Source organism: Diabrotica virgifera, chromosome 6, assembly GCF_917563875.1.
Source record: "Diabrotica virgifera virgifera chromosome 6, PGI_DIABVI_V3a".
In the NCBI taxonomy this organism is placed as follows: Eukaryota; Metazoa; Arthropoda; class Insecta; order Coleoptera; family Chrysomelidae; genus Diabrotica; species Diabrotica virgifera.
The window spans coordinates 176359531-176386707 of record NC_065448.1 but is presented as its reverse complement, the minus strand read 5'-3'; the positions used below and the strand labels follow the sequence as shown (position 1 = coordinate 176386707).

The 27177-nt window shown below is 31.8% G+C and overlaps 2 protein-coding genes across 4 annotated transcripts in view; one reads left to right on the top strand and one right to left on the bottom strand.

Annotated features, from left to right (window-relative positions):
* The window catches only part of LOC114328611 (uncharacterized), a 137233-nt gene that overhangs the window by 59750 nt on the left and 50306 nt on the right, over nucleotides 1–27177 (top strand). The window contains exon 1 of one of the 3 annotated variants that reach the window (XM_028277501.2): nucleotides 8404–8520. The exons of the other annotated variants lie outside the window; for them this stretch is intronic. The gene's annotated coding sequence lies outside the window, so the exon portion shown is untranslated. Of the gene's footprint in view, nucleotides 1–8403; nucleotides 8521–27177 lie in introns of those variants that run through there. 3 annotated transcript variants of the gene reach the window in all.
* Nucleotides 6790–24364, bottom strand: LOC114328613 (uncharacterized). The gene is made up of 2 exons (XM_028277504.2): nucleotides 24043–24364; nucleotides 6790–6957 (listed from the first exon to the last, which is right to left on the bottom strand). The coding sequence occupies exons 1-2, from the start codon at nucleotides 24331–24333 to the stop codon at nucleotides 6871–6873; spliced, it is 378 nt and encodes a 125-aa protein (XP_028133305.2). The 5' UTR covers nucleotides 24334–24364; the 3' UTR covers nucleotides 6790–6870.

Below are 27177 nucleotides of genomic sequence, written 5' to 3'. Positions count from 1 at the left end.
TATATTTTGAATTTTGAATGTTTCTTTGAATGATATTAATCATTTCTGTACTAAGAGTATAAATCAATAGCCTGTTTTTCATGTATAAATATTGATTTTATTCCAACAGTACAACTTTTAATTTCAAAAGTCTGCTAAAGATACAGGTCAACTTCTACTGTTAGTACCTTCTGCTTTCACTTACGCAGCTTGACTTATACTTTTAGTACACACCACATGTTATGAGATTCTGGGGCGTTTGTATTGAAAAAATGTAGATAATCCAAATTTGACCATAAAATTTCAAGGAATTAACATCCTTAAAAAGGGGTTGGTAGGAAAACTGATTTTTGAGGTTCTTTGTTTTCTTCCTTTTTAACTTTCCTAAACCTTTTTTTATGACTTTCGTTCTGTCGTTGAAGACGGTGCCGATGTTTATTGTTATCGGTTATAAAAGCAGAAAATTATAAAAATAGCTAGATCCCATTTAAACCAAAAACTGTTCATTTAGTATTTTTTTATTTAATTTTGTTGTGCGTGCTAAAAATAGTTTACTGTGAAAGTGTCAGTGTTCTATTGTACATGATTTTTAAAAATGAGTAGAGGGAAACAAATACTAAAATTATTGGAACTAAAGGATGATTTATATGGCACTCAATGTATTATTAAATTTCTTATCTTAATTGGCAACTGACATGTCTATCTCAACAAAAAAGTATATAATAAAATAAAAAATAAATAAAATACAGGATCCTTTGTAAAAGGTATATTTAAAAGACCCTAATAATGGTTACATCACAAAACAAAACGTTTTCGGATTAACAAGTAATCCATCATCAGTGTTAAGCCAATAACATGCATGCGTGAGCCACCAAATAGTTATGGGTAAAAACCCTTTGAAAGATATAGTTGACACTCAATTTTCAATATGTGAGGTCCATCCCTTTCATATCACATCCACGTGGGTTAGAGTCCTGTGTTGCCCTGGGTAATATCCAGGAATATTTGCAACATCTAACTATTTTAAACATAATATGTAGTATTATATAAGATCTTATACCTTTTAAAGGGTTTTTACCCATAACTTTTTGGTGGCTCACGCATGCATGTTATTGGCTTAACACTGATGATGGATTACTTGTTAACCCGAAAACGTTTTGTTTTGTGATGCAACCCTTATTAGGGTCTTTCAAATATACCTTTTACGAAGGATCCTCTATTTTTTGTGATTTATGGTATACAGCCAGCTACAGGAATTTTATTTTCCTCGTGGATTGTTAAAAAAGTATATCTACGAAATAAATTATTTTTCAAACTCGTTCAAACTAGTTTGACAAACAGTTTGAATTTTCAAACCTGTACGATTGACCAGTTTGACTTGACTTGAATTATTTGTCAGAAGGATTGACTTGAGATTGACTTGAAATTAAGTCAAACTCAAGTCAAGTTCAAACATTCAAGTCAAACTTGTGCAACTCTAGTGGGGTACCACAAGGTTCAATATAGATTCCTCTATTTTTTCTTTTCTTTATAAATGACATCACTAATTTAAAATTCGATGGCAATTTTTTTCTTTTGCTGATTATACTAATATCATCACTTTGAGCAACTCAAATATTGCAACTCTTCATGCAACTATATAACTTCCGATCCGCTTACGATAAAAGCCTGGTCTGACTCCAATTTTCTCTCTTTTAACGTGGATAAGGGATAAGGTAGTAGCATTATCGTATAATGGATCTCTTTAATCTTTGCTTCTTAAACAGCCAGGTCAGTACTGTTGGTTCTGTAAAAATTTCTTGGTGTTTTTTTAGACAGCAACCTTAATAGTCCCTTCATATCGATTTGTTAAGTAAAAAAGCTATGCAATAAGATCTGTTTCGAAGGAAATATATTTAGCATCTTCCAAAATAACATATTTTTCTTTGCTCGAGTCTCTTCTTCGATATGGTCTTCCTTTTTGGAGTCCTAGTCAGTATCGGATTAAAAATCTTGAGGCCCCTAGACAATCTAAGCTATGAGGCCCCTTAAGAAACCTCCTCCTTCTCCTTCCAAAACCTCGGATAACCACTTTATCTCCGAGCAGTATTCCTTAGATAATACATATTAGTGGACATTTTATAGACCTAAACTTCATCATCATCATCATCATCATCATTGGCTCGACAGCCCTTTCTGGGTCTTGGCCTGTTCCAGGATTCTTCTCCACTCTGATCTGTTTCGTGCTTTTTTTCTCCAGTTTTTTATTTTTAAGGTTTTTATATCATTTTCTATTTGTTCTAAATATCTCAGCTTCGGTCTTCCTCTTGTTCTTTTTCCTACTGGCATCTGTTTGAATATTTTGTTTGGTATTTCGCCTTCTTCCATTCTTTCTACATGTCCCATCCAACGCAGCCGTCCTATTTTAATGAATGTTATGATATCTGGATCCTGGTATATTTCGTATAGTTCAAAGTTGTACCTTCTTCGCCAAATTCCATTTTCTTTTGTGCCCTTATATTTGACCTAAACTTACATTTTGCTTTTGTTTCATTTTGTAAAACATGTTACCTGAAGAAATAAAACAAAGAAATAGTAAAGTAAGACACTGTTTATTTATATATGTTGCTAAACTGCTAAAAAGTTAAGAAAATTTAGTTTGAATTTTAATGCTTAAAGGCAAACTCCTGTTCAGAAACACCTTGCTTGAATAAGGCTGACACAGCTGAAGATCGATGAAAATGGTTTGTTATTCTATGTGTTTTGTGTCTATTCCAACGAACTGTCAATACGGATGGAATAGGCATGAAGGAAATTAATGCCGCCAACATACAAGAGAGAGGTCCTGAGAGAGACAGAAAAGGATCAGGTAAAATTTGACAGGCCGTGTAATTTGAGTTGAATATATCAACTTAAATCGCGGAAATGGACCTCATATTTTTTTAACTTTATTAACTTAACTTAATTTTTAAATACTACCTATCAGCCCTGATACCAAGTTAAAAAAATGAGGTCCATTTCCCCGATTTAAGTTGATATAGGCAACTCAAATTACATGGCCTGTCAAATTTTACCTGATCCTTTTCTGTCTCTCTCAGGACCTCTCTCTTGTATGTTTGCGTCAATCTCGCTTCACTATTTGAATGGAACGGGGCCATTCAAATCGTCTTCTATCTATCTAATCTATCTAATTAGCCTTCTTCGGTCCATCTTTGGACATAGGCCTCCCCAATCCTTTTCCATTCTTCTCTGTCTGTCGCTACAGTTATCCACCTAGAGCCCACGTGCTTCTTGACATCATCTGCCCATCTCATTTGTGGTCTTCCTCTGCTTCGTTTATATCGCCACGGTCTCCAATTTATGAGAATTTTGTTCCATCGGTCTTCCTTTTGTCTTATAGTGTGTCCGGCAAATCTCCATTTCAACTTTGCAACTTCTTGTCTAACATCCCTAACTTTGGTTTTCTCTCTTATCCACTCGTTTCTCTTTTTATCCAATAGTTTTATGTGCAACATTTGCCTTTCCATTGCTCTTTGCGTCTTTATGATCTTGTCCATGTTTGCTTTTGTAAACGTCCACGTTTGGGAACCGTAAGTGAGAACAGGGAGTACGCATTGATTGTATACCTTGGTCTTAAGATGTTGTGGATATCTTTTGTTTTTAAGGATGTAGCTTAGTTTTCCAAATGCCGCCCATGCCAGTCTAACTCGTCTTTTGATCTCTGCTGTTTGGTTTTCCTTGTTAAGTTTTATAATCTGACCCACGGGGCCATTCAAATCGTCTTATCAGTTAAAAATAGTCTAGTGAAATAGTCAACATAATATGATTTGTACTTTTTATTTAATTCTAATTATTTTTTCGTTTTGGGCCCTGCGAGGCCTCTTTCGGGCCGAGGCCCCTAGGCAACTGCCTACTTTGCCTAATGGTTAATCCGGCACTGGTCCTAGTAGAGCTGCCAACATTGCAGAAGCTAATTCAGCAATCTGACTCTTCGCTGATCATTTTTGTTTGTCCCAAAAACCGACAGGCCGTGGCTCGAGACAAGCGACGAACGAACATCTCCGAAGCGGTTCGTCCTGCGCGCTGTATAAGTAAATAAATTATACGAATACCTATAGCGTCCGCATACAGCTCGGCTCGCATATGTGTATCAAGCTTTATACTGCGTTTGTTAACAGCTTGTCCACATGAGGGCGGTTTGCCAACGTCGACGTCTCGGTTTACCTGAAAAACCCAAGCGCCGTGGTTCAAGTTAACATAGAAACAAATGCAACCTCGAGTTTACCAGCGTTTAAACTGGTAAATCGCGGCGTAACCGCCTGCCTGTGTACTAAGGTCTCGTACATATTAAGGGCGGTTTGCCAACGTCGACGCCTCGATTTACCACTTTAAACGCTGGTAAATTGGCGGTTACATATGTACGATGTTCAGCGGTTACATTTGTTTTTATGTTAACTTGAACCGCGGCGGTTGGGTTTTTCAGGTAAACCGCGACGTCAACGTTGGCAAACCGCCCTTATATGTACAATAGGGTGGAACGAAAAAATTTTTTTTATAATTTCAATGTGTAATAGTGATAGAAAATTTCCTATAGCCATTGTTAAGCCACAAATGCAATACTTTTCCAAACAAAATATTTTTAGAGGTGCCGCAAAAGGGTTGAAAATTAGAATTTTTAGTTAAATTTTGCGAATTTTGATGATTTTGGTTTGGTAAAGAATAGCTATTGTAATATTTTAATTCCTATTTTAAATGATACACACTCTCACTCTAGAACTACTCGTTCAAGATAATTTTAGTTTTATCTTACAACAATCCAATATTTAACTATTTTCAATGGGAAATAAGCCACAATTTTACCAAAAAATGATTTTATTAACGTTTCGAAGCCCAAATCGGGTTTCGTTATCAAAATAGAAAATACTACTAAAATAAACAAAAATGTTGTTGCTAAGTAAAAAAAATTCTTCTAATAATTTATTTAATCTGACTCATTTATATTGGCAATTCAGACGTATATTATACATTTTAAAGTAGAAGACTTTAAAATGATATCGCCAATATTTATGAGTTGCCTTCCTGGGACGACTTTACTAAAAGATAGTTCATTCGATTATATGAAATCAATCCTAACCCAAGAATATCCGTCACAAAAAAATCATAGCATGTGATCTGTCTTTAAAAAGACAATTCAGTGACAGAAAACCAGGAAAAAACCTCGTGATACTATCCCGACATCGTAAGTATTTGGTCTTACATTTAATTTACTTTCAAAAAACTAATACCAAATTCTGACTTTAATATGTTTAAATTATAAATAATATTAATAATACATAGATATATAATAAGTAATACTAAAATATAAAATTTGTACTAACTCAATATGTTATTATATATTTATTTTATTAGTATTTTGTATTTTGACAACGAAACCCGATTTGGGCTTCGAAACGTTAATAAAATCATTTTTTTGGTAAAATTGTGGCTTATTTCCCATTGAAAATAGTTGATTATAAAAATGCCACAAGGAAATAGCTTCAGAACCACATTAAAAATCCAATATTTATTTTTACTAAAACTGACAAAGTTTGAACTTGAATTCCACATTTAAAGAACTATTTAATAGTAAATATCTATTTCATTCCTTAATATAATTTAACATTCTAACTGTAGTAGAAGAGCATATTTCAATATTCAATAGTAGAGGAACCTGGATCAACCTTCCTAGGGCATATAACTCCCGCTTCCGGTACAGGTGATGCTATAAAAGATGCATAATTGAGCATTTTCAAGATGACAATCCTTTGAACATTTCCAATATAACAGCTGTCGGATGTGATGGAACTGCCACTAACACCGGTGTTAACTGTGTTAACTTTTAAGAGAAAAAAACCTAAATAAGCCGCTGAAGTGGTTTTCAATTTGTTTTTCTATACCAATTAATTGTCTTGGTGTCATTTGTTTTGCACATTGGATGGAAAAGCTAAAGGCTCTAATGAATTTGGAGGACAAAGAACGTGAAATATGTAACCAGCTTCCTGTGGTTAATTTTGCTCCCATACAAAACAACCTCCCTATTCTAGAGATAAAGGATGATCTAAGCACAGATCAAAAATTTTTATTTGAAATGTGCAAAGCAATCTCCAATGGTGTATATCCTTCTGATCTTTCTTTAAAAACCCCTGGGAAATTAATTAATTTATGATGGCTTACGTTGGCCAATCGCTTTCTTCGGTTATATGTTTGGCCTTCTTTGGCCATTTTGTGTAAATGGATCAAAACATCTATAAAGACTCATCAAATGTTCACGTTATCTTTGTGAGGAATATCTCCAAATAATTGATCCAGTAATTCAAAGGAATGATTAATTCTCTCACCCATAAAATGTGCTTCTCTCCATTTTATGTGAAGAGAAAACATATAGGGGTGCTAGATCTGCGGCGACTTTTGAAGGCAAGATCGGAACAAATGGTGTAAGGAAGTTTGTTGTCCCGAAGCTTAACTTTAATTCCAATGACTACCTTGATATAATTACTAACTGGACGAAAGTAGAAATTACTAAGCCTCCTATGACAAAACATATAACTGACGAGTACTTAAAAAAGTATATAAGTGAAGTAAGAGACCCTAGTTATCAGGTGCAGTGTGTGGATTTTCCGTGTTTTCCCTGTAATACGTAGGCAGTGAAAAGAGTCATAGAGCTCATGAGTCATCTATTAGTGTCTCTAGTCTTGAAGCAAAAATGGTTTTGTTAGAGCAAAGATTGCTTCCCAAAAGATTATGCCCAAGTTTGAGACAAAATACCAATTTATTTAAGAAATCTTATCGGAATGTGTACATGTAGCAATGAGAGCAATATGAACTGATATTAGAAACAATATTTGACTAAGAAATGTCAGCTACGACACCAGCTTAAGTATATAAAATATTTGAAATTTTCTGTATTTTTTTGTTAAAACCCATATTTTCAAAGCTCTTGCGGCACCTCAAGATGTAAACCTAGAACAAAAATATTTTGTAGTTTTATTGTAGACATGATAGGGCAACTTTTGAGTGCTATTAGAAAGTTCTTTGAAAAAAAAATGTTTTTTCCTATCCTTGAAGGTCTATGGAATAATAATGATGTTAAGCGTATAAAGCTCAAAATACATCCACAATGGGGGGGGCTATAACCCCCAAAACCACCCCCTGGTTACGCCTATGCGTTCCACCCTAATGTACGAGGCCTAACATGGAAACAAATGCAGCCGCTCAACATCGTACATATGCAACCGCCAGTTTACCAGCGTTTAGACTGCCAGCCAGTGGTTCCAAATGCTGAAAACGTGGTCATGAGGCGAAAAAAGGAGTCCCTATTTAGGGATTTTCATGTTTACAGTTGTTTTCTCATACTATCGTAAAGTCCTAATACACAGGTATGAAGATCAGACTGGATGTATTCTGGTTCACAACTCAGGAACAAGTGGGCTATGTCCGGGGTTATTTGGGCCGGCAGAGAAAGTGAAAAAGAACTTGTATATTGAAAACGCTGTAAAACGTTTTGTAGTTTATCAATTTTATCGCTGTAAAGCAGATTCTTCTTTTTTAAGTATGTAATAATATAAGATGTAACTTAAATCAACATTTATTAACAATAAATGCCTTAAATTTGTTAATGCATAAATAGTGAAAATATACTTGAAATAATTAAAAAATTGTAAAGATGCATTCCAAAAGTACAAAATTCTGCATAATTCTGCAATTAATGCTTATTAATCTTAAAATATATAGTAAGGAGATACAGAATCACTTTGGTTTAGCTGTCTATAACTGCCTATGCATTGCTGGCAGTTGTTTAAATACAAAAGTGGGAAATGACGCATATTCATGATTCTGGCGATTGTTGAGTATGTATGGGCAGTTGTATATAAGTAATAGGTTCTGAATATTGTACTTTATAAAGAAAATGTATTGGTAATCAGCAGCTTCAAAAGTCACTTATAGTATAACATTTTAAACAAAAATGCGGCTAAAATAAAATTTTCGAACTTCTTTCGTCCATATTGGATCAGCCATTTTGTTAAAAAAAAAGTAATGTTAGATTTATAATCAGCTACCTTAACCTACCAAATTTGATAAAAAATTTTCCTTTTTGATTGATATTTTCAATTTCTTTCCGCCATGTTGGATCCGCCATTTTGTTTTTCAGAAAAAATAATGCCAGATTCGTAATCAGCGATGCCAAAAACCCTTAATAACGAAAGTAATTCCAAAATGTATAAACAATATACACTTTTAAAGGTTCATGACCACGTTTTCGGCATTTGGAACCACTGTGCGTCGACGTTGGCAAACCGCTCTTATATGGACAAGCCCTTAGCCTTATCTGCTATTATTTTTAACGTTTTCCTCCTTGTGTCATAAAAATGTTAAACTATAATTTAAAACCAATAATAAGTACAATCAAAAAACAATAGTCAGTTCGTGGTGAATTGTACATTATGATTTATCAGAGTGGTAATTAATGAAGCCATAGTAATAATTAAGCGAATAGGAATAAACAATATACACGACTTGTGACTTGTGAGTAGATTTAATTTTAAATTGTTTGGTATGTAATTAATTATTTTGTACATTTGTCTATAAATTATACTATTATTTGACATACATTTGTTTTTTCGGCTAACATCAATAATTCTGAATTTTCGCCATACATTATATTAAACGCAATTAAACGGTTAGACAAGGCGAAAACGGCGGGTTCGTTGGAAAAAATGTTCTCATGAGATTTTTTTGCATAATCACGTTCACGAGACATCCCAGAATAAGATTCAAGAAGTCGCTTACGTGAAAAGTGGTCCAATTTTTTTAAAAAAATTGTTTTTAATCAAATTGCAAAAATCAATATTTTTGGCCCGGACAATTTTTTTTTTGTTCTCTGAATTTAAAATTTGAAAAACGCGAGTATGGCCGTTTTTAAGACTTAATAACTCGGTTAAAAGTTATTATTATGAAAGTCAGAAAGTGACTAAATCAAATATTAAAGCCACCCCTACAAGATCCTGAAGAAATTTTTGTCATTATTTTATTACTAAGCTGTTATTTATAAGTAATAATAATGAGCGCCATGCACGTATTAGGCTGTCGTCAATGGTGAGTGCAAGAGAGATGCCATTCCGGTAGTCAATGGTGCATCTTACTCGTACTCACATTTACAGCCGCGTCAATACGATCTTACCGCTCATTGTTAAAAATTAAAAATAACAGCTTAGTAATAAATTAATGACACAAATTTGTTCAGGATCATGTAGGGGGGGGGGGGCTTTAAACTTTGATTTAGTCACTTTCTGACTTTCATAATAATAACTTTTTACCGAGTTATTAAGCCTTGAAAATGGCCATTTTCATGGGAATATATTTTCCAACCAACCCGCCGTTTTCGTCTTGTCTAGGTACCATTAGCGTAACTAGTTAAAAGTTCTACAAGGGCATGAAAATAGTTAAAATTTATTATCTCGAGGGTTTTGAGGTCGCTGAACACGAATATTGCAACGAAGATGCTATACGAGGTACTTGGTGTTCTGTATATACGTCGTCGCCGGGAATGTTATGGAAATTGGTAATAAATTTTGTCGAAATTTGTTATTCCGGGTTTTTTAAGGTTACTGAGAGTTTTAATTGTATACACGAGGTTCTGACATCTTTATATCATAAAAGACTTATTATTAATACTACAAAAAATTTTGAAACAATTTTTTTCATAATTTTGCGCTCTGAATTAAAATAACTTGACTACTGTTAAGTATTGTTACTCACTGTTGAATTTTATAACGAATTTCCATAAAATTATATACAGGGTGATTGATTAGTGGGGTAAAGCTTAATAGATCCGCTACAGTAATAGATAGCAATAAAAGTTAATAACAAAAATTTTAGCCACCTTTGAGCTTCACATTACAAAATTAATTAGAATGTTACAGGGTGTTCGATAACACAGTGGCAGACCACACTTATGTTTTTTTTTAATGGAACAACCTATATTTTATTTTAAATTCGAAATCCTGTTAACTTCTCCATCACAAAAATATAAAGGTTTGTTATGTTATACAGGGTATTTACAAAGTTATAACCAATTTTATATGATAATCGTAACAAGTTCAACTCCCTGTATAAATAAAAATAAGCAAAACAGCAATGGTTTATTAATGCCATATTTTTTAACGTATTGTTAAAATTTTCAAGAATGGTCGATATTGCTAATTTTCTTTATATCAAATACAGGGTGAGTCAAATCGCAAGTACATTATTTTCTCAGTAATTTTAAGTGGAACACTGTATTTTATATCACTATTGAAAAGTACCATTACCGTACTTTAATTTTTAGATAACATTCCCCATGTCTAAATTTATTAGTTTTCGAGATATTTTCATTTTTCAATGGACCAGTAGCGTGGCCGCCCAAATCACCAGAATTTAATAAACTGGACTGATTTTTTTGGGGTTACGTTAATAATGAAGTTTATAAAATACCTCCAACAACAAGGGATGAGATGAAAAATAGAATAAAAAGTGTATTTCGATGTGTTAATTTACAAATGCTTCGTAGAGTAAGTAGCTCATTCAATTATCGTTTTTAGGCGTGCATAATAAATGTGTTAGGAGATAATTTTAAACACCTTATTTAATTAAATATTAAAAATATTTTATTAATTGTAGCTTCTAATTTTTTCAAACATGTTTTTTTGCAAAATGTATTACTGATAAATTATGTTTAGTTCTTTATTTGTTACATTGTTACATTTACATACAAAAGTAGTGTTTAATTGTCTTCACAAAATGTTGTATTTTGTGTTTGTGTGTTTTTTGTAAAATATATTACTAATTTTCTTTGTTTATTTGTTGCATTTACATAAAAATATAGTTTTTAGTTGTTTCAAAAATGTTGCATGTTGTGGTTGTGTTTTTGTTTGTAAAATGTATTACTAATAAATTCTTTTTATTTCTTTATTTGCTACAGTGTTACATTGATTACCGGATTGATAATCGGTAATGGTGAATTATCAATTCAGTCATGGCTTACCTAAAATTTAGATAAATTTATACACCTAAAATAATTTGCTCTGAAAAATAAAAATATCTCGAAAATTAATAAATTTGGCCATAGGGAATGTTATATAAAAATTAAAGTACGGTAATGTTACTTTTCAATAATGATATAAAATACAGGGTGTTCCATTTAACATTACTGAGAAAATAATGTACTTGCGTTTTGACTCACCCTGTATTTGATATAAAGAAAATTAGCAATGTCAATAATTCTTGAAAATTTTTACCATAAATAAAAAATATGGCTTTAATAAACCATTCCTGTTGTGCTTATTTTTATTTATACAGGGAGTTGAACTTGTTAAGATTTTCATACAAAATTAGTTATAACTTTATAAATACCCTGTATAACATTACAAACCTTTATATTTTTGTGATGAAGAAGTTAACAGGATTTCGAATATAAAATAAAATATAGGGTGTTCCATTTAAAAAAAACATAAGTTTGGTCTGCCACTGTGTTATCGAACACCCTGTAACATTCTAACTAATTTTGTAATGTGAGGCTCAAAGGTGGCTAAAATTTTTGTAATTAATTTTTATTGCTATCTATTACTATAGCGGAGCTATTGAGCTTTACACCACTAATCAATCACCCTGTATAATACCGGTCATCAGGTTCTTCATTCAGCATCTTCCATATAATATTCGTGTTCAGCGACATCAAAAAAACCAAGATAATAAATTTCAACTATTTTCATAACGAATTTTCATGAAAATTCAGAAGATGGCATAGAAACTGGGCACCAGGTACTTCGTACAGCATCCCCGAAGGAATATTCGTGTCCAGCGACCTCGAAAACCTCGGGATAACAAGTTTCAATGATTTTCATAATGAATTTCCATAAAACTTTCCAGGGGACGACGTGTATACCGAGCACCAGGTACCTATTACAGCTTCTTCGACTCGATATTTCTGTTCAGCAACCTCAATAAACCTCGTGTATGAAAATTGATCTCATTTCCATGATTATTTTCCGAGTTGTGAATTTAAATTTTGAACATTTGGAGATGCACTTTGGAAAATGCATTTATCGCAGACAACAATGTAATTTTCATTTGTCCCTCATAGCAAGTGTTCAAGAATTTTCCTGAAGCTCTTCCGAATCGCATGCGAAAGGTTTCATAACGATCCGTCTTATTACGAGTTTTTAAGCCCCTTATTTCAGGAACGTTAAACGTTATACGTTATTCTTATCCCCTTATTTAGGTAGAAATAAGGTTCACGTTATTAAGGGAGTACGTATTTGTAAGAGTAGAAAGTTTTTAAGCCCCTTATTTCAGTAACGTTAAACGTTATACGTTATTCTGCTCATGCGCATTAACAGAAAAATAACGTATTACTTTATTAGCGGATAAGGTATCCCCTTATTTAGGTAGAAATAAGGTTGACGTTATTAAGGGATTACGTATTTGTAAGATTGCCAAATGTCATATATATCTAAATCATAAAAAACGAAAAAAAAAGTCATATGAGCTGAACCAAAGACAACTAAAATAAAAAAAGAATGTGTGTGTACTTTATACGCACGTAAGAAGTTATACTTCTATTATATGATTTCTTAAAAATAAATATACATACTTTAAACAGTTTGTTTTAATTTTTTTTAAACACCAAACTAATTTTGTGCTTACCGCTTTCAAAAAAATAAAAAAAAAAGTATAGGATTGCTCCGGATTCGAACTCAAGACCTCTCGATCTCTGGCCGAATGCTATACCAAATACGCTACGAGGACTGTGTCTGTATCGGTTCGGACGTACCTAATGACAATTCACGGTAACAAACAGGCAAGGTGAAGTATAATAAATATACAATAAAATGTTTTAATAATACTCATCTGACTCCTGAGGAAAACAAATTCAAAGACGCAAAAATTATAATAAATATGTTCACTAAAAACACTAATATATTCTTTTCACACCTTTTCTTGCACTGACATATTTATACATAACTTGAAAGATAGCAACTAAACGCCATACTGTCTGTGTACGCATGCGCGCAGTATTATGCAATTTTACTCTCAATCGCGCCTAAAGAAGTATAACTTCAAAAATGTAATAAGGATGTATAAAATTGTAATCAAAATGTGTTTTTCTTAAAAACTATCAGGTAATAAACATATATCTAATATAATTGAATATAATGTGCTTGGTAACCCTGGTAGAACAATTCTAAATTACACCATTTCTTGAAAAATCTGACACTTGACTGAATTGTCTTGTTAAACTTAGGATGGATGTTTTGTGTTCTTAAAGTAGTAAATTGTCTTTGGTGAACGTCTTAATACATTTTCTTCCATTATGGCAAATAATTCAATAAAATAAGTTATAGCACACAACTGCCGTTTTATAGGTTACGTTTGCCAAATGTCAATGAACGTTAACCTGTCTGCGTATTTTTGGAAAGGATTCAAAAACTATTTTAAGTAAACACGTTATCCCTTTTTTATTACTCAATGCGCATGACAAGTATAACGTTTTACGTTTATCGTACGTCAAAAAGTAGAGGGTCTAAAAACTCTCTATTGTCAAATGCCATATCTAAATCATAAAAAACGAAAAAAAGTCATATGAGCTGAACCAAGGACAACTAGAATAAAAAATATAGTAATGATGCAGTAACTATGTATAAAATTGTATTAAAATTTTTTTTTCTTTAAAACTATCACTTAATAAACATATAACATAACCTGCTTGGCAACCCTGTTAGAATTTGAAAAATCTAACACTGAATTGTTTTGTTAAACTTGGTATGGATGTTTTGTGTTCTTAAAGTAGTAAAGGTCTTAATACATTTTCAATATTTTCTTCCATTATGGCAAATAATTCAATAAAATAGGACACAGCACACACCTGCCGTTTTATAGGTTACGTTTGTCAAATGTCAATTAACGTTAATCTGTGTGCGTAGTTTCTGAAAGGATTCAAAAACTATTTTAGGTAAACACGTTATCCCTTATTTACTACTCAATGCGTATGACAAGTATAACGTTTTACGATTAACGTACGTCAAAAAGTAGAGGGTCTAAAAACTCTAATAATTATTGTTATCACGACGCACTGTTGCCGCACAGTTGAAAGTTCGCAGAACTTTCGAAAAAAAAATATTAATGACGCGCTAATGTAGCCTCTTAATGGTATTGGTACCATTTTATATTTCTTGTCGTTTGATTTGTAGTGAAATGGATTTCACGCTATTTCGAAGAATCGAAACATCATTTCCGCTGAAATATTAAATATTTTAAATGTCTGTTACGGTCGACAATTTAGTAGACCCATAAAACTGTTCTTTGAGTTGTTCTGTTATCCACCAACTGGAAAGAGTTGGGTTAAAAAAGTTCACCTCGATTTCTAATTCATATAAATCAGTTATTTTAATTTATGTAGGTATAAGTTTAAACGGAAAACTAATTCTATCAACCGCTTTACATTGTTTCATCAAATAAATTAACTTGGCTGTTTTCCCTATTGTTCGTCGTATCTCCTTGTTTTGTACAGCCTTTCCTCTATATTTTGTTCTTTCTGCTATAATCTGTAATATAATTTTTTAGCTTGTATTTAACAGAACACCAATGTAAAATCGATATGGTCTCAAAACGGTTGTCTTTTGGTAACAAACTTCATATAGACCAGGACGGATCTGTTTTGAGGTGGATGTGAGAGGTGGCATTCGGATTTTTGCAGATTAAGTTAGGTGACAACTTCAATATGTAATTATAATTGACTTATAATTATGCTCAAATATGCTCTTTTCAATGCTCCTTCTCAAATATGCCAGGAACATTAATAAAAAAATTAAAATATTTAAAAATTTCGAAAAACATCGATTTTTTTCTGCTTTCTTTGCTTATAACTTTAAAAAGATTCATTTTGGAACAAAGCCGTAGGGAAATAAAATAAAGATAATTGAATGTTGTATGATACACGACTGGTTTAAAATGTCTTAAATTATTACCCTTTCTACAAAATAGCAATAAGTTCAAAATAAGGGGACAAGAAAGCCTGTTTTTATTCAATGTTTTTCAACCACTTTAATTGCACTTAAAACCTTCGTTTTTCGTTTAGAAAATTCTTACAACATACTTAAACCGTCTACCAAATTCCATTAAAATCGGCCTAATATATTTTGCATAATAATTTTGCAATCTAATTTTTTTTAAAAACTTTCTGAACAAAAAGTGGACCATAGAAGTTTGCTAATTTTTTTACTTATAAATAGGCGCTCTACCTATCTAATACACTTTACAGAATTTACATTGGATTATTTAAGCGGCCTCAGCACTGTTTTAAAGTTATATCCAATTTTTTGGCTTATAAACAAATACAGTGAGGACGTTTGAGTTGGAATAAATTCATTTTCTCCAGAATGGGCGACTCTGGAGATAAATCCCGAAACAGATCGATTTTATTTTTAAATTTTAATTTTTTGCATATATATCATACTAGTGACGTTATCCATCTGGGTGTGATGACGTAATCGACGTTTTTTTTAATGAGAATAGGGGTAGTGTGATAGCTCATTCAAAAGGTTATTCAATTCTCTATTCACTAATATAAACATTAACATAATTATTTATACAGGGTGCCCAAAAATTTTATTTAATTAAATTGATTGAGACAAAAAGAAGAATGTATATGATTTATTTAATCCGAAATACATTTGACTGTTGTCCTAAAACAGGAACAAATGTTTATTTGACAAATAACTATTGTTTTTCGCTTAAATTCAATATTAAAGTTGCCACCCACCAGCCTCTTCAGCAGTTTGAACATTTAATTTAAGCGAAAAGCAATGTTTATTTTTCAAATTTATATTTTTTCTCTGTGTTCTGATAGCAGTAAAATATATTTTGCATTAAATAAATTGCGTACATTCTTCTTCTTTCTGTAGACATAATTATGCTAATGTTTATATTATTGAATACAAAATTGAATATCCTTTCGAATGAGCTATCACACGGCCCCTCTTCTCATTTAAAAAAATCATCGATAAAGTCATCACATAAAGATGGATGACGTCACTAGTATGATGTATATACCAAAAAATTAGAATTTAAAAATAAAAATCGACCTATTTCAGGATTTATCTCCCATTCTCGAGAAAATGAATGTATTCCAACTCAAACGTCCTCACTGTATTTGTTTATAGGCCAAAATTTTTTTATAAATTTAAAACAGTGCTGAGGCCGCTTAAATAATCCGATTTTAATTCTGTAAAGTGTATTAGATAGGTAGAGAACCTCTTTATATGCAAAAAATTAGCAATCTTCTAAACGGTCTACTTTTTGTTCAGGAAGTTTTTAAAAAATTTGAACTTGTTTAAAAAAATTTAGATTGCAAAATTATTATGCAAAATCTATCAGGTCGATTTTAATGAAATTTGGTCGACAATTTAAGTATGTTATATGGTTGATTTATATGAATTTTCTAAGCAAATTACGAAGGTTCTAAGTGCAAGAAAAGTGGTTAAAACATTGAATAATTTATTATTATTGAAGTTGTCACCTAACTTTATCTGAAAAAATCCGAATGCACCTCGCACATCCAAAAATAGACGATTTTTCACAGATCCGCCCTGGTCTAATAGTTGAGCACCAAAATTTTAATTAAAAGTCAATTTAATGAAATATTTTTGTCCTTGTAAAAGGGATATTTATTTAAAAACCCTTAAAAGAGCCACAAATATCACAAAACGTTTTCGCTTTGTAAAAAGGGCATCATCAGTGTTACAGGATTGACATGCTGAGCCAGCCGAAAATACAAACGTTAAAACCTTTTAAATGTTGACTAAACGTCTTACATTGTAAAATTAATTATGAAATTCAAAGAGCGGTGAATGGCAACTGAAATTTGACAGTCCTTCGATATTTTGGCCATTATTGCTGTAACTTTTGCTAGATCACATCTACGTTTAATCTCTTCCTGTAATGACCCTATGTTTGTGATCAGTGATCCCAGATATAAGTATGAGCTCATAACCTCAAACCGGTCAATCTTTGTGGTTATTTGTGGATGATTGTTATAAATAATAAATAAATAAATAATAGCTTTATTCCCCAACAGTTTCCCATTTCTAGGGAAAAAATTTGAAACATTTTTTAGTTAGTATACATAAGTATGTTGGAAATAAAGAGTGAGAACAATTTAATTAAACAAATAACTATGTAAATAAGTAAGTTATGTAGTCTATCCAATATCTTTGTCTTTGTGTAACGCATGTCCCTAAAGTTTTCGAAAAAAATAAGTATGTATTTTCTAGTTGTAAATTAAGTTTATTTAATTAACTAAATACAGGAAATTAAGTTTAAGGTTTATAACGTATTTTTATAGAACAAAAAGAGGTCCGTGATCTTCGATGGCACGTAAAGGACCCCGCAGAAACCTTATGGGAAATGGCTCTCTGTCAAATGCCCTGAAACTTTGGGTTCTGTAGTCCTTGATGTGTAGAACAAAAGACTCAATGGGCGCGTTGCTCCAAAAATCATGGTTTTAAGATATAATCCTCTGAAGATACAGGTACAGTGAGGACGTTTGGCTTGGAATAAATTCATTTCTTCCAGAACGCGTGACTCTGGAGATAAATTACGAATCAGGTCGATTTTTATTTTTAAATTATAATTTTTGGCATATATGCTATACTAGTGACATCATCCATCTAGGCGTGATGACGCAATCGATGATTTTTTTAAATAGAAATAGGGGTCCTCTGATAGCTCATTTGAAAGGTTATTCAACTCTCTATTCATTAATATACACTCTAACATAATTATTTATACAGGATGCGTAAAAAATGTTTTTAATTAAATTAATTGAGACAAAAAGAAGAATGTATATAATTTATTTAATTCAAAATACATTTTACTGTTGTCCGAAAACAGGAAAAAATGTTTATTTGATAAATAAATATTGTTTTTCGCTTAAATTAAATATTAAAGCTGCCACCCACCTCCCTCTTAGCAGTTTGAACATTTAATTTAAGCGAAAACCAATGTTTATTTTTCAAATTAACATTTTTTTCTGTTTTCTGACAGCAGTAAAATGTATTTCCAATTAAATAAATTATATACATTCTTCTTTTTGTCTCAACTAATTTCATTCAAAAAATTTTTTGGGCACCCTGTATAAATATTTATGTTAATATTTATATCAGTGAATAGATAATTGAATAACCTTTCAAATGAGCTGTCACACGACTCCTATCCTTATTTAAAAAAAAATCATCGGTTTCGTCATCACGCCCAGATGGATGACGTCACTAGTATGATATATATGCCAAAAAATTATAATTTAAAAATAAAAATCGACCTGATTCGTAATTTATCTCCAGAGTCGCCCATTCTCGAGAAAATGAAGTTATTCCAACTCAAACGTCCTCACTGTACCTATAACTTCAGAGGCTCCAGAGATCTTGACACCATGATTTTTTGGAGCTACGCGCCCATTGAGTCTTTTGTTCTACACATCAAGGACTATCAGAACCCAAAGTTTCAGAGCATTTGACAGAGAGCCATTTCCCATAAGGTTTCTACGGGGTCCTTTGGTCTTGCTTGTGCAATAAGCCTTTGGACTGTTTCTAAAACGATCTTACGAAATTTTTGCAAAATTCTTCGCCTTAGCTGGTCCTCATTTTGGACTTCCCAGCCATTACTATACACCATTTATACACCATTCGACACATTTGGAGGGTTGTCGCACTTAAGAACAAAATTTATATTTTGAACAGTTAATTAATCTGTCGTTCTCCTGGCGTAATGGCATGACGCTATTTCGGGCCAAAATATGATTTCATCATTGGGGTGATGAGTATTTATAAATTAAACAAGCTTTGTAAGACACCTGTCAACGAAAATGTCAGCATTTACTTGACTTTACTTTGACTTTACTATTTACTTGACTGCATCAATTTACTTGATATTTTCAGTAGTAATTGCACAAGAGCTCTATAATTATCGAATTTTTCCCGAGTGACACTTTGACAGTTTTAATTTCACGACGAATTTCAAATTATGTCAAAGTGTCACGAGGGCAACAATTCGATAATAATTTTAGAGATCGAGTGCAATTTGCTGCGATTATTTCATGAATAAAACTGTTCAAAACCAAAATTTTATTGTAATTTATTTATGTAAGTACAAATTAGTACAATTAAATACACAGTTGTTATAAATATTTGACGGTTGAAAGTCATTACTTTTATAATTTTTAAAATGTTAATTGTCATTAATGTCACTGAATGTATTTTTTCGTAGCAACGAAGGGCATCTGACGTAATATACTTGACGACGGGATATTATCAAAAACTATCAGTTTAATTTTTATTTCTGTAGCTTTCTATTGGTCAGAATCTCCTATGAATGAAATAATCACTGTAAGTAGGGAATAGCTCAAGAAACAAAGTCTACGCTATATCCTATGACGCTTTTAATTCCACCCGTTCTCGGGGGTGGAATTTTTTTTATCAAACTAACACCGGAAATGGATAGAGAACCTAATTCTAAGCAATAACTGTTGTATAATTTTTTTTTTGAAAACTCAATACTTTTTGAGTTATTCGTGGTTAAAAATTTGCCACTTTCATTGAAAAATGACACTTTTCGGAGACTGTTTTTTTGGAATATCATAAAAATTGTGCATCTAACGAAAAAACTATATAAAACTGTAATTTATGAAAAATCAGTGAGATTAATTTTTCATAAATCTTCTAGTTTTAATAAAAAAAGAGATGGTAGGTGAAAAAATATTTTTTTAGTGCATGCTCAAATCGGTGTATTCAACTTAAAATAACAGAGAAATTGTCGATTTTAGGCGTATAATGCTTCGAATACCTTTTCTAGTGCTTGAAAAGACCTTTAAAACGAGAACTGTTAAATGTCGGTTACATTCAAATTAAGCGAGATATGGTGCAAAAAAACTTATGACTAATGTATTTTAAGGAAAAATGAGAAGTATATTTAATCCCTCATCCACCAGAATTTAAATGCATCGTTTTTCTTCTAGAATACCTTCTACTATAATGTTATTTCTATATTCAAAAAGTTGGACGGGTTTAAAATGAATGATTTTTGAAAAGAATAAGATCAATTTATAAAAAGCATTTTTAAATTTTTTTAAAAATCTTCCTTTCTCTCCATGTAATTCGAAAGTGATAAGAGATACGTAAAAAATACCTTACAAAAATGTAGGTTTTCTTTTAGATAACAATTTTATTTTTCTTTGATTACAGTATATCATTATCATTTTCGAGTTACATAGAGAAAAAGGAAGATTTAAAAAAAATATATAAAAATGTTCTCTATAATTTGATCTTATTTTTTTCAAAAACCATAAATTTTAAACCCGTCCAACTTGTTGAATATAGAAATAACACTATAGTAAAAGGTAAAAGGTATTGTAGAAGCAAAACGATGCATTTAAATCTGGTGGATGAGGGGTTAAAATATAGATACTTCGCATTTTATCTTAAAATAAATTAGTCATCCTTTTTGTTGCACCATATCTCGCTTAGTTTGAATGTAATCGAAATTTAACAATGCGGTCTTTTTAAAGGTCTTTTCAGGCAGTACTTACTAAAGATATTGATAGCATTATACCCTTAAAATCAACCCTTTCTCTGTTATTAAGTTGAACACACCCATTTGGGCATGCACAAAAAAAATTTCTTTTCACCTACCATATCTCTTTTTATGTTATCACCAGAAGACTTATGAAGGAACGAATCTCTTTGGTTTTTCATAAGCTACAAAAATGTTTAATATAGTTTTTTTCGTTAGATGCATAATTTTTAAGGTATTCGCAAAAAACCGTCCGAAAAGACGACATTTTTCAATGAAAATGGCAAATTTTCAACCACGAATAACCCAAAAGGATTCAGTTTAAAAAAAATTATAGAATTATAGAATTATAATGCGCCCGCCGCTGCCGCCTTTGCAGTGCTGCCGCCGCCCAATAATCCCTAAATTTACGACTTCTGTCCTTTTTGAATGAATATTGTTAAGAAAATGCAATTTGTTTTCTAGAAATAAATGCCCACTTATATTCCATTGATGGATGTACGATGCACTTAAATGTTATTCGATTTTAATTTTTATATACAAATATTTTTTGTACAGTATTTTTGCCGCCCTCTCATAATGTGCCGCCCTAGGCAACTGCCTATATTGCCTAATGGGTAAAGCAGCCCTGTTCCAAAGTGTAGGTTTTTTATTTTATGACCATTTATTGAAACACCTTTTTCCCGTTCTTCAAGTGCTCTTTTCATAATATTATTGAATAATTGTGGAGATAATATACATCCTGACACCCCGTTCTGGATGAAATTCGTTTGAAAGTGTGTCAAGTAGTACTAGTCCTGTCGCCAGTAGGGGTACAACGGCCTCTTTAAATCAGATGGACTTACCCAAGTTTTCTTTATGTATTTTGACCTGTAGAACACGAATTTTTTGGGTAACAGTCGATCCGGATGTCGATAAGATTGTTATAAACAAAGAACTTGAGGAATCACATAACAGCGATTTTTCGCAAAACAAAACATTTTTTTGTATATTTTGAGTCATTCTAAGCAACAAATGTTTTTACAAGTTTTTTCGTAGGATGCATAGTTTTCAACATAAACGAGGTTGAACTTTTAAAAAATCGAAAAATTGCAATTTTTAAACCCGAATATCTTTTGATTGAAAAATAAAATAGCAATTCTGCTTACGCTTATTGCATTTGAAAGTTCAAGTCAAATTCATCGGCTTTGATTATTTTCATTGCTAAAAAATAGTGTTTTTTATTGTTAAACCAATCTATAAACACATAGTGATTGAATGGTGTTTTCAATGCATTTCTAATTTGAAATCGAACGAGTAGGCGCGCATACAGAATTTCTACGTATATTTACGTACATTAAAACGCATGCATTTGGCATGGGAAACACTATGTGTTTATAGCTTTGTTTGACAAATAAAAACTTAATTTTTAGCAATGCAAATAATCAAAACCGATGTAATTTGACTTGAGCTTTCAAATGCAGTAAGCAGAATTGCTATTTTATTTTTTAATAAAAAGTTATTCCGGTTCAAAAATTGCACTTTTTCGATTTTTTGAAAGTTCAACCGCGTTTATTTCGAAAACTATGCATCCTACTAAAGAACTTGTAAGACCATTTTTTGCTGAAAATCATCCAAAAAATACAAAAAAATGTTTTGTTTTGCGAAAAATCGCTGCTATGTAATTCCTCAAGTTCTTTGTTTATAACAATCTTATCGACATCCGGATCAACTGATACCCAAAAAATTCGTGTTCTACGGGTCAAAATACATAAAAAAAACTTGGGTAAGTCCATCTGAATTAACGAGGCCGTTGTACCCCCCCTGGCGACAGGACTATACTGATCCAGTAGTGTGTTCGTATAGTTCAGTTATAAGCGAAATTTAATGTTGTGGTACGCCTACTTATTTCAATATTCGCCTTAAGTGTCTCCAGTTAACCCTGTCGAACGCTTTACGACAATCTATAAAACATATGGAATAATGGCTTGTATTAACCCTTCCAAAAAAGAAAAATTCCAAGAGTTGCTCTGATATTGTAGAATATGTGTGATGAGTCACGCACTGAAAATCCTGCTAAAAGTGATTCATAATAGAATATGCAGGAAACTAGATGTAGTCATCAGCGATACACAATTTGGATTCCGTAAAGGTCTAGGAACAAGGGAGGTACTATTCGCACTTAACGTCCTGTCACAAAGATGTCTACATATGAATCAGGAACTGTACATGTGTTTTATATGGTAGGGTAGCCCATGCGGGGATTTTTGCAGTAACTCTCGCGCGTCAGATTATCATATGGGGAGAACCCTGGTACCCTGTAGATGTATCTCTACCATATATTGGCTCTAAACACAGGGGAGTTCGTTAAGGGGGGCCGAAAAAAAATCTATCCTTAGAAAAACTCAAAAACCGTCAGATTAAGATAAGGTAAGTTAAGGACATGCAAAACAGTGTATATTTCAAAAATCTGACGATTTGGGAGGGGCGTAAGGCAATGGGTGAGTCACAAAGTTTCACAAGAAAAAAGCGCATATTTCGCGAAATGAACGATAGATCTAAAAACTAAAAAATACGTGCTCAATATCTGTCAAAAATCTATCGAATGATACCAAACACGACTGCCCACGGAGAGGGATGGGGGTAAATTTAAAATTTTAAATACAAATCCCGTGATATTTTCGAAATGAACATCAGATCGAAAAACTGAAAAATACACTTATTCAATATGTTTGAAAAATCTATCTAATGGCACCAAACACGACCCCCCACGGATGTGGGGTGGGGGGTTACTTTAAAATTTTAAATAGGATCCCCATGTTTATTGCAGATTCGGATTCCTTACGTAAAAATAAGTAACTTTTATTTGAAACATTTTTTCGAATTATGGAAAACGATTGCTGGAAATGGAAAATTAAACTAAAAATGGAAAGTCCACACTAAAATGGAAAACTTTATTTAACTTTTTTAGTTTTAGAACCTACTTTTCACAACCCAATAGGTCCCCAAAGCGCTCGAGTGACTGAACATTTAACATACTTTCCTCCCCTACTATAGACTTACGGCTTTTGATAGAGTTAGGCATGACCAACTAATTGAAGCATTAGAAAAAAGAAAATTAGACCTCAGAGATATAAGAATAATTTCAAACTTATACTATGGCCAAAAAGCAGGAGTGAGAATAGAAGACATAACATCAGAAGAAATAGTAATACAACTGAACTACTCTTGATCCTGTTATGTTAGAATTATTATCAATCCCAAAATGTAATATTTTTTATAATATAATAAATGTCTTAAATACAATATATATAAAATATCTTTATCTTCTAAAATACCCGTGTATTATGTAATGTTGTTAAGCTTCTTATAAAATAATTAAAATTTAAAAGATTCAGTCGAGATTTCCGGATACGATACCATTTCTAAATCCTTGCAAAATTTTTTAACAGTGTCACATAAAATTACCATTTGAGTTATGCGTCTGTCTTCAAGATGCAATTCTTTGAGCAACGGAGAGTCACGGATCCATTTACAAAGAACTCGGAAAGGAATATCTTCTTTGTCGTTTATTTTTTTCCACAGGATTGAGCAATGAGATAACCTGTTCCATCTTGTGCATACTAATCTTACGTTGCGGTATAGGTCTATTTGTGTAATCATGGAAAATATGTGTAAGAGTATTTCGTCCGGTAGACTGGCGATGTTGGTCTCAGATATTGATGGTTCACAAAAACTTTTCACAGATAAACGGGACATTTTTAGAAGTATAAAGTCATTAAACTGACAGTAGAAGCTTTATTTATAAGCTAAAAACTGTCATATGCACAAGTATGCAAGCCAATAAAAAGAGAAAGAAGTAGATTTATAACAAAAGCTGAAACGATACCTACTGTATGTTTTGTTTATAGTAGGGGAGCCTTTGATACTAAATGTGCAGTTACTAAAGGGTCATTGGGACCTATTGGGTTGTGAAGATTAGGTCCTAAAACCAAAAAAGTTAAGTTTTCCATTTTAGTGGGGATCTTCCATTTTTTAATTTATTTTCCATTTCCAAATCGGTTTTTCCGATTATAGCGCCATCTATCCATAATTCGAAAAAAGGTCTCGAATAAAAGTTACTTATTTTTACGTAAGGAATCCAAATTTGTAATAAAAAAATGATTCCTGTTTAAGATTTCAAAGTAACCCCCACCTTCCTTCGTTGGAGTCGTGTTTGGTATGATTCGATAGATTTTTGAAAAACATTGAACACGTACTTTTCAGTTTTTCGATCTGATGCTCATAATACGGGTGGCCTTGTATATTTAAAAATATTGCTAAATTATGGTCTTATTTAGGCCTCAACTTTTTCCTAAATAATTTTTTTCCCACCTACCTCTACCGAAAGTATACTTTTCCTGACCTGATTGAAGGAAGCAAAGTCGTACTTTTCCTCCCTAGGGAGGGAAAGTACTTTTTCTCCCTAGAGAGGAAAAGTAAAACTGACGACAAGGTATGTCATTGATGGAATAACTTATTGACGCCCTATACAATATTCTATTATCTATTTATGTAAGTATCTATACATTTTAACGTTTATACATATATAGAGCATCCTGTATTTTGCAGAATGGTAAAAACAGTAAATTTTTACTTTGATTTAACAATTAGTCCATGTGGTGAGACCGCTCCCATCTGAAAAAATTTCTGATTCGGTTTATTTGTGGATTCCTATTCAAACATGTCCCCTTTAAACAAATCTGAAGGGCGCCGGGCGGAATATTTGGGCAGAAATTGTTTAAACAATTTTTTTAAACAAATACAAAAGATCACGTTTTTTTGCTCTGAAATATATATTTTTAGGTTTTTTTGGGTCTTTCTAAACAAGAAAGGTATCATGTAATTTTTCTCAAAAATTGATAGTTTTCGAGGTATAGCGATTGAAAATCTGAAAAATGCGAAAATACGCATTTTTGAGGCTTAAAACTCATATAGTGCAGTCACTGAAGGTTTTCACCTCCGATTTCGTTGAACCTCCATCGATTTTCATGAAAATTGGTGAGTAATTAGAGGATACCTCAAGGAACAAAGGTGACATGATGCCAACTTGCGCTTTTACCCTGGGGGTGGATGCCACCCCTTCTCGGGGGTGAAAATTATTTTATTAAAAATAATATCATAAGTCGATATAGGGACAAATTATAAGCAAAATTTGTTATATAAAGTTATTAAAATAAATCAACACTTTTTAGTTATTAAAGACCAAAGATTTTATTTTTTCGTAAAAAAATGCATGTTTTTAATCGGTTTTTCACGTATAGTTGAAAAACTATAAGCTTTTACAAAAAAGTTATTCTTACTGAAATTGAAGATAATAAAAAATTGAATACATTCCTTACATAAAGAACTAAGCTAATGTTAGCTCAATGTGAGTTATTGGCAATTTAATGTGTATTTTTTTCGACGAGTACTCAAATTTAAGTATTCAAGCTTAAATAACGGGAAAAAGATGCAATGTATAGAATATTCCTGCTAAACATTTTCCAAAGTACTTCGGAATACCTATCCAATGAGCTTTAGAACAAAGTAATAGCGTCAAAATTGAGCAAGTCATAATGAAAATAAAAGAACCGTTTCGAATTTTTTAGGAAAAAGTGAAAAATAAAACATACGCCATTTCCACAAAAATTAAAATTTATAGTAATCCTTACAAAAACTTTTTTATATTAGCATAAGTAATGTTTTCGATAATTTTGACCGGTTTAGAATGCATTTTTTTGAAAAAAAGATATAATTGAAAAAAATCATAATTTTTAAAATTACTGTAATTCTCATATTCTTTTGATAATAACTCCAAAAATACTCAATATACGTAAAAAAATTTATATAACCAAATTTTAGTTTTTTCTGTGCCAAATATTTTACCTGTTTTACTATTTCTATAGGGTAAAAATTAACCGAGATAGAAACGTTTAAATTTTAAATTTTGCTGTGGGAGCCATGCAACCAGGGTCATTTAACCTTTTATTTTTAAAAAACTTAGGAGTTTAAAATATTAGGTTCAACGTTCTTAAATAGCACTTGGAATTAACTTTGAAACAGTTTTTAGATGAACCTAATATCGTAAACACGAACGGAGTTATTAAAAAAACAATAACATTTTTTGGAAATATTTTAAAAGATAGACTTAAAAAAAATTTGGAGCATAAATTTTAACGCTATGAACATGTTCGGGGGCTCATTTAATAGATATTTTTAAGTACTTTGACAAATGTTTAATAAGTTTATGTTATAAAATGCATAAATTTCCCGTTATTTCAGCTTGAATACTTAGAGTTACTCACCGAAAAAAATATACATTCAATTACCTATAACTCAGTTTTAGTTAACATTAAAAGGTTTTGTAGTAAGGGCTTTATTTCGTTTTTTATTAGCTTCAATTTTGATAAGAATAACTTTTTTGTAAAAACTTACACTTTTTGAGTTATTGATGAAAAATTGGTTAAAAACATGCATTTTTCTCAAGAAAAATTAAAATCTTTGATCTTTAATAACTCAAAAAGTTTTGATTTATTTTAATAACTTTATATAACAAATTTTGCTTGAAATTTGTCCCTCTAT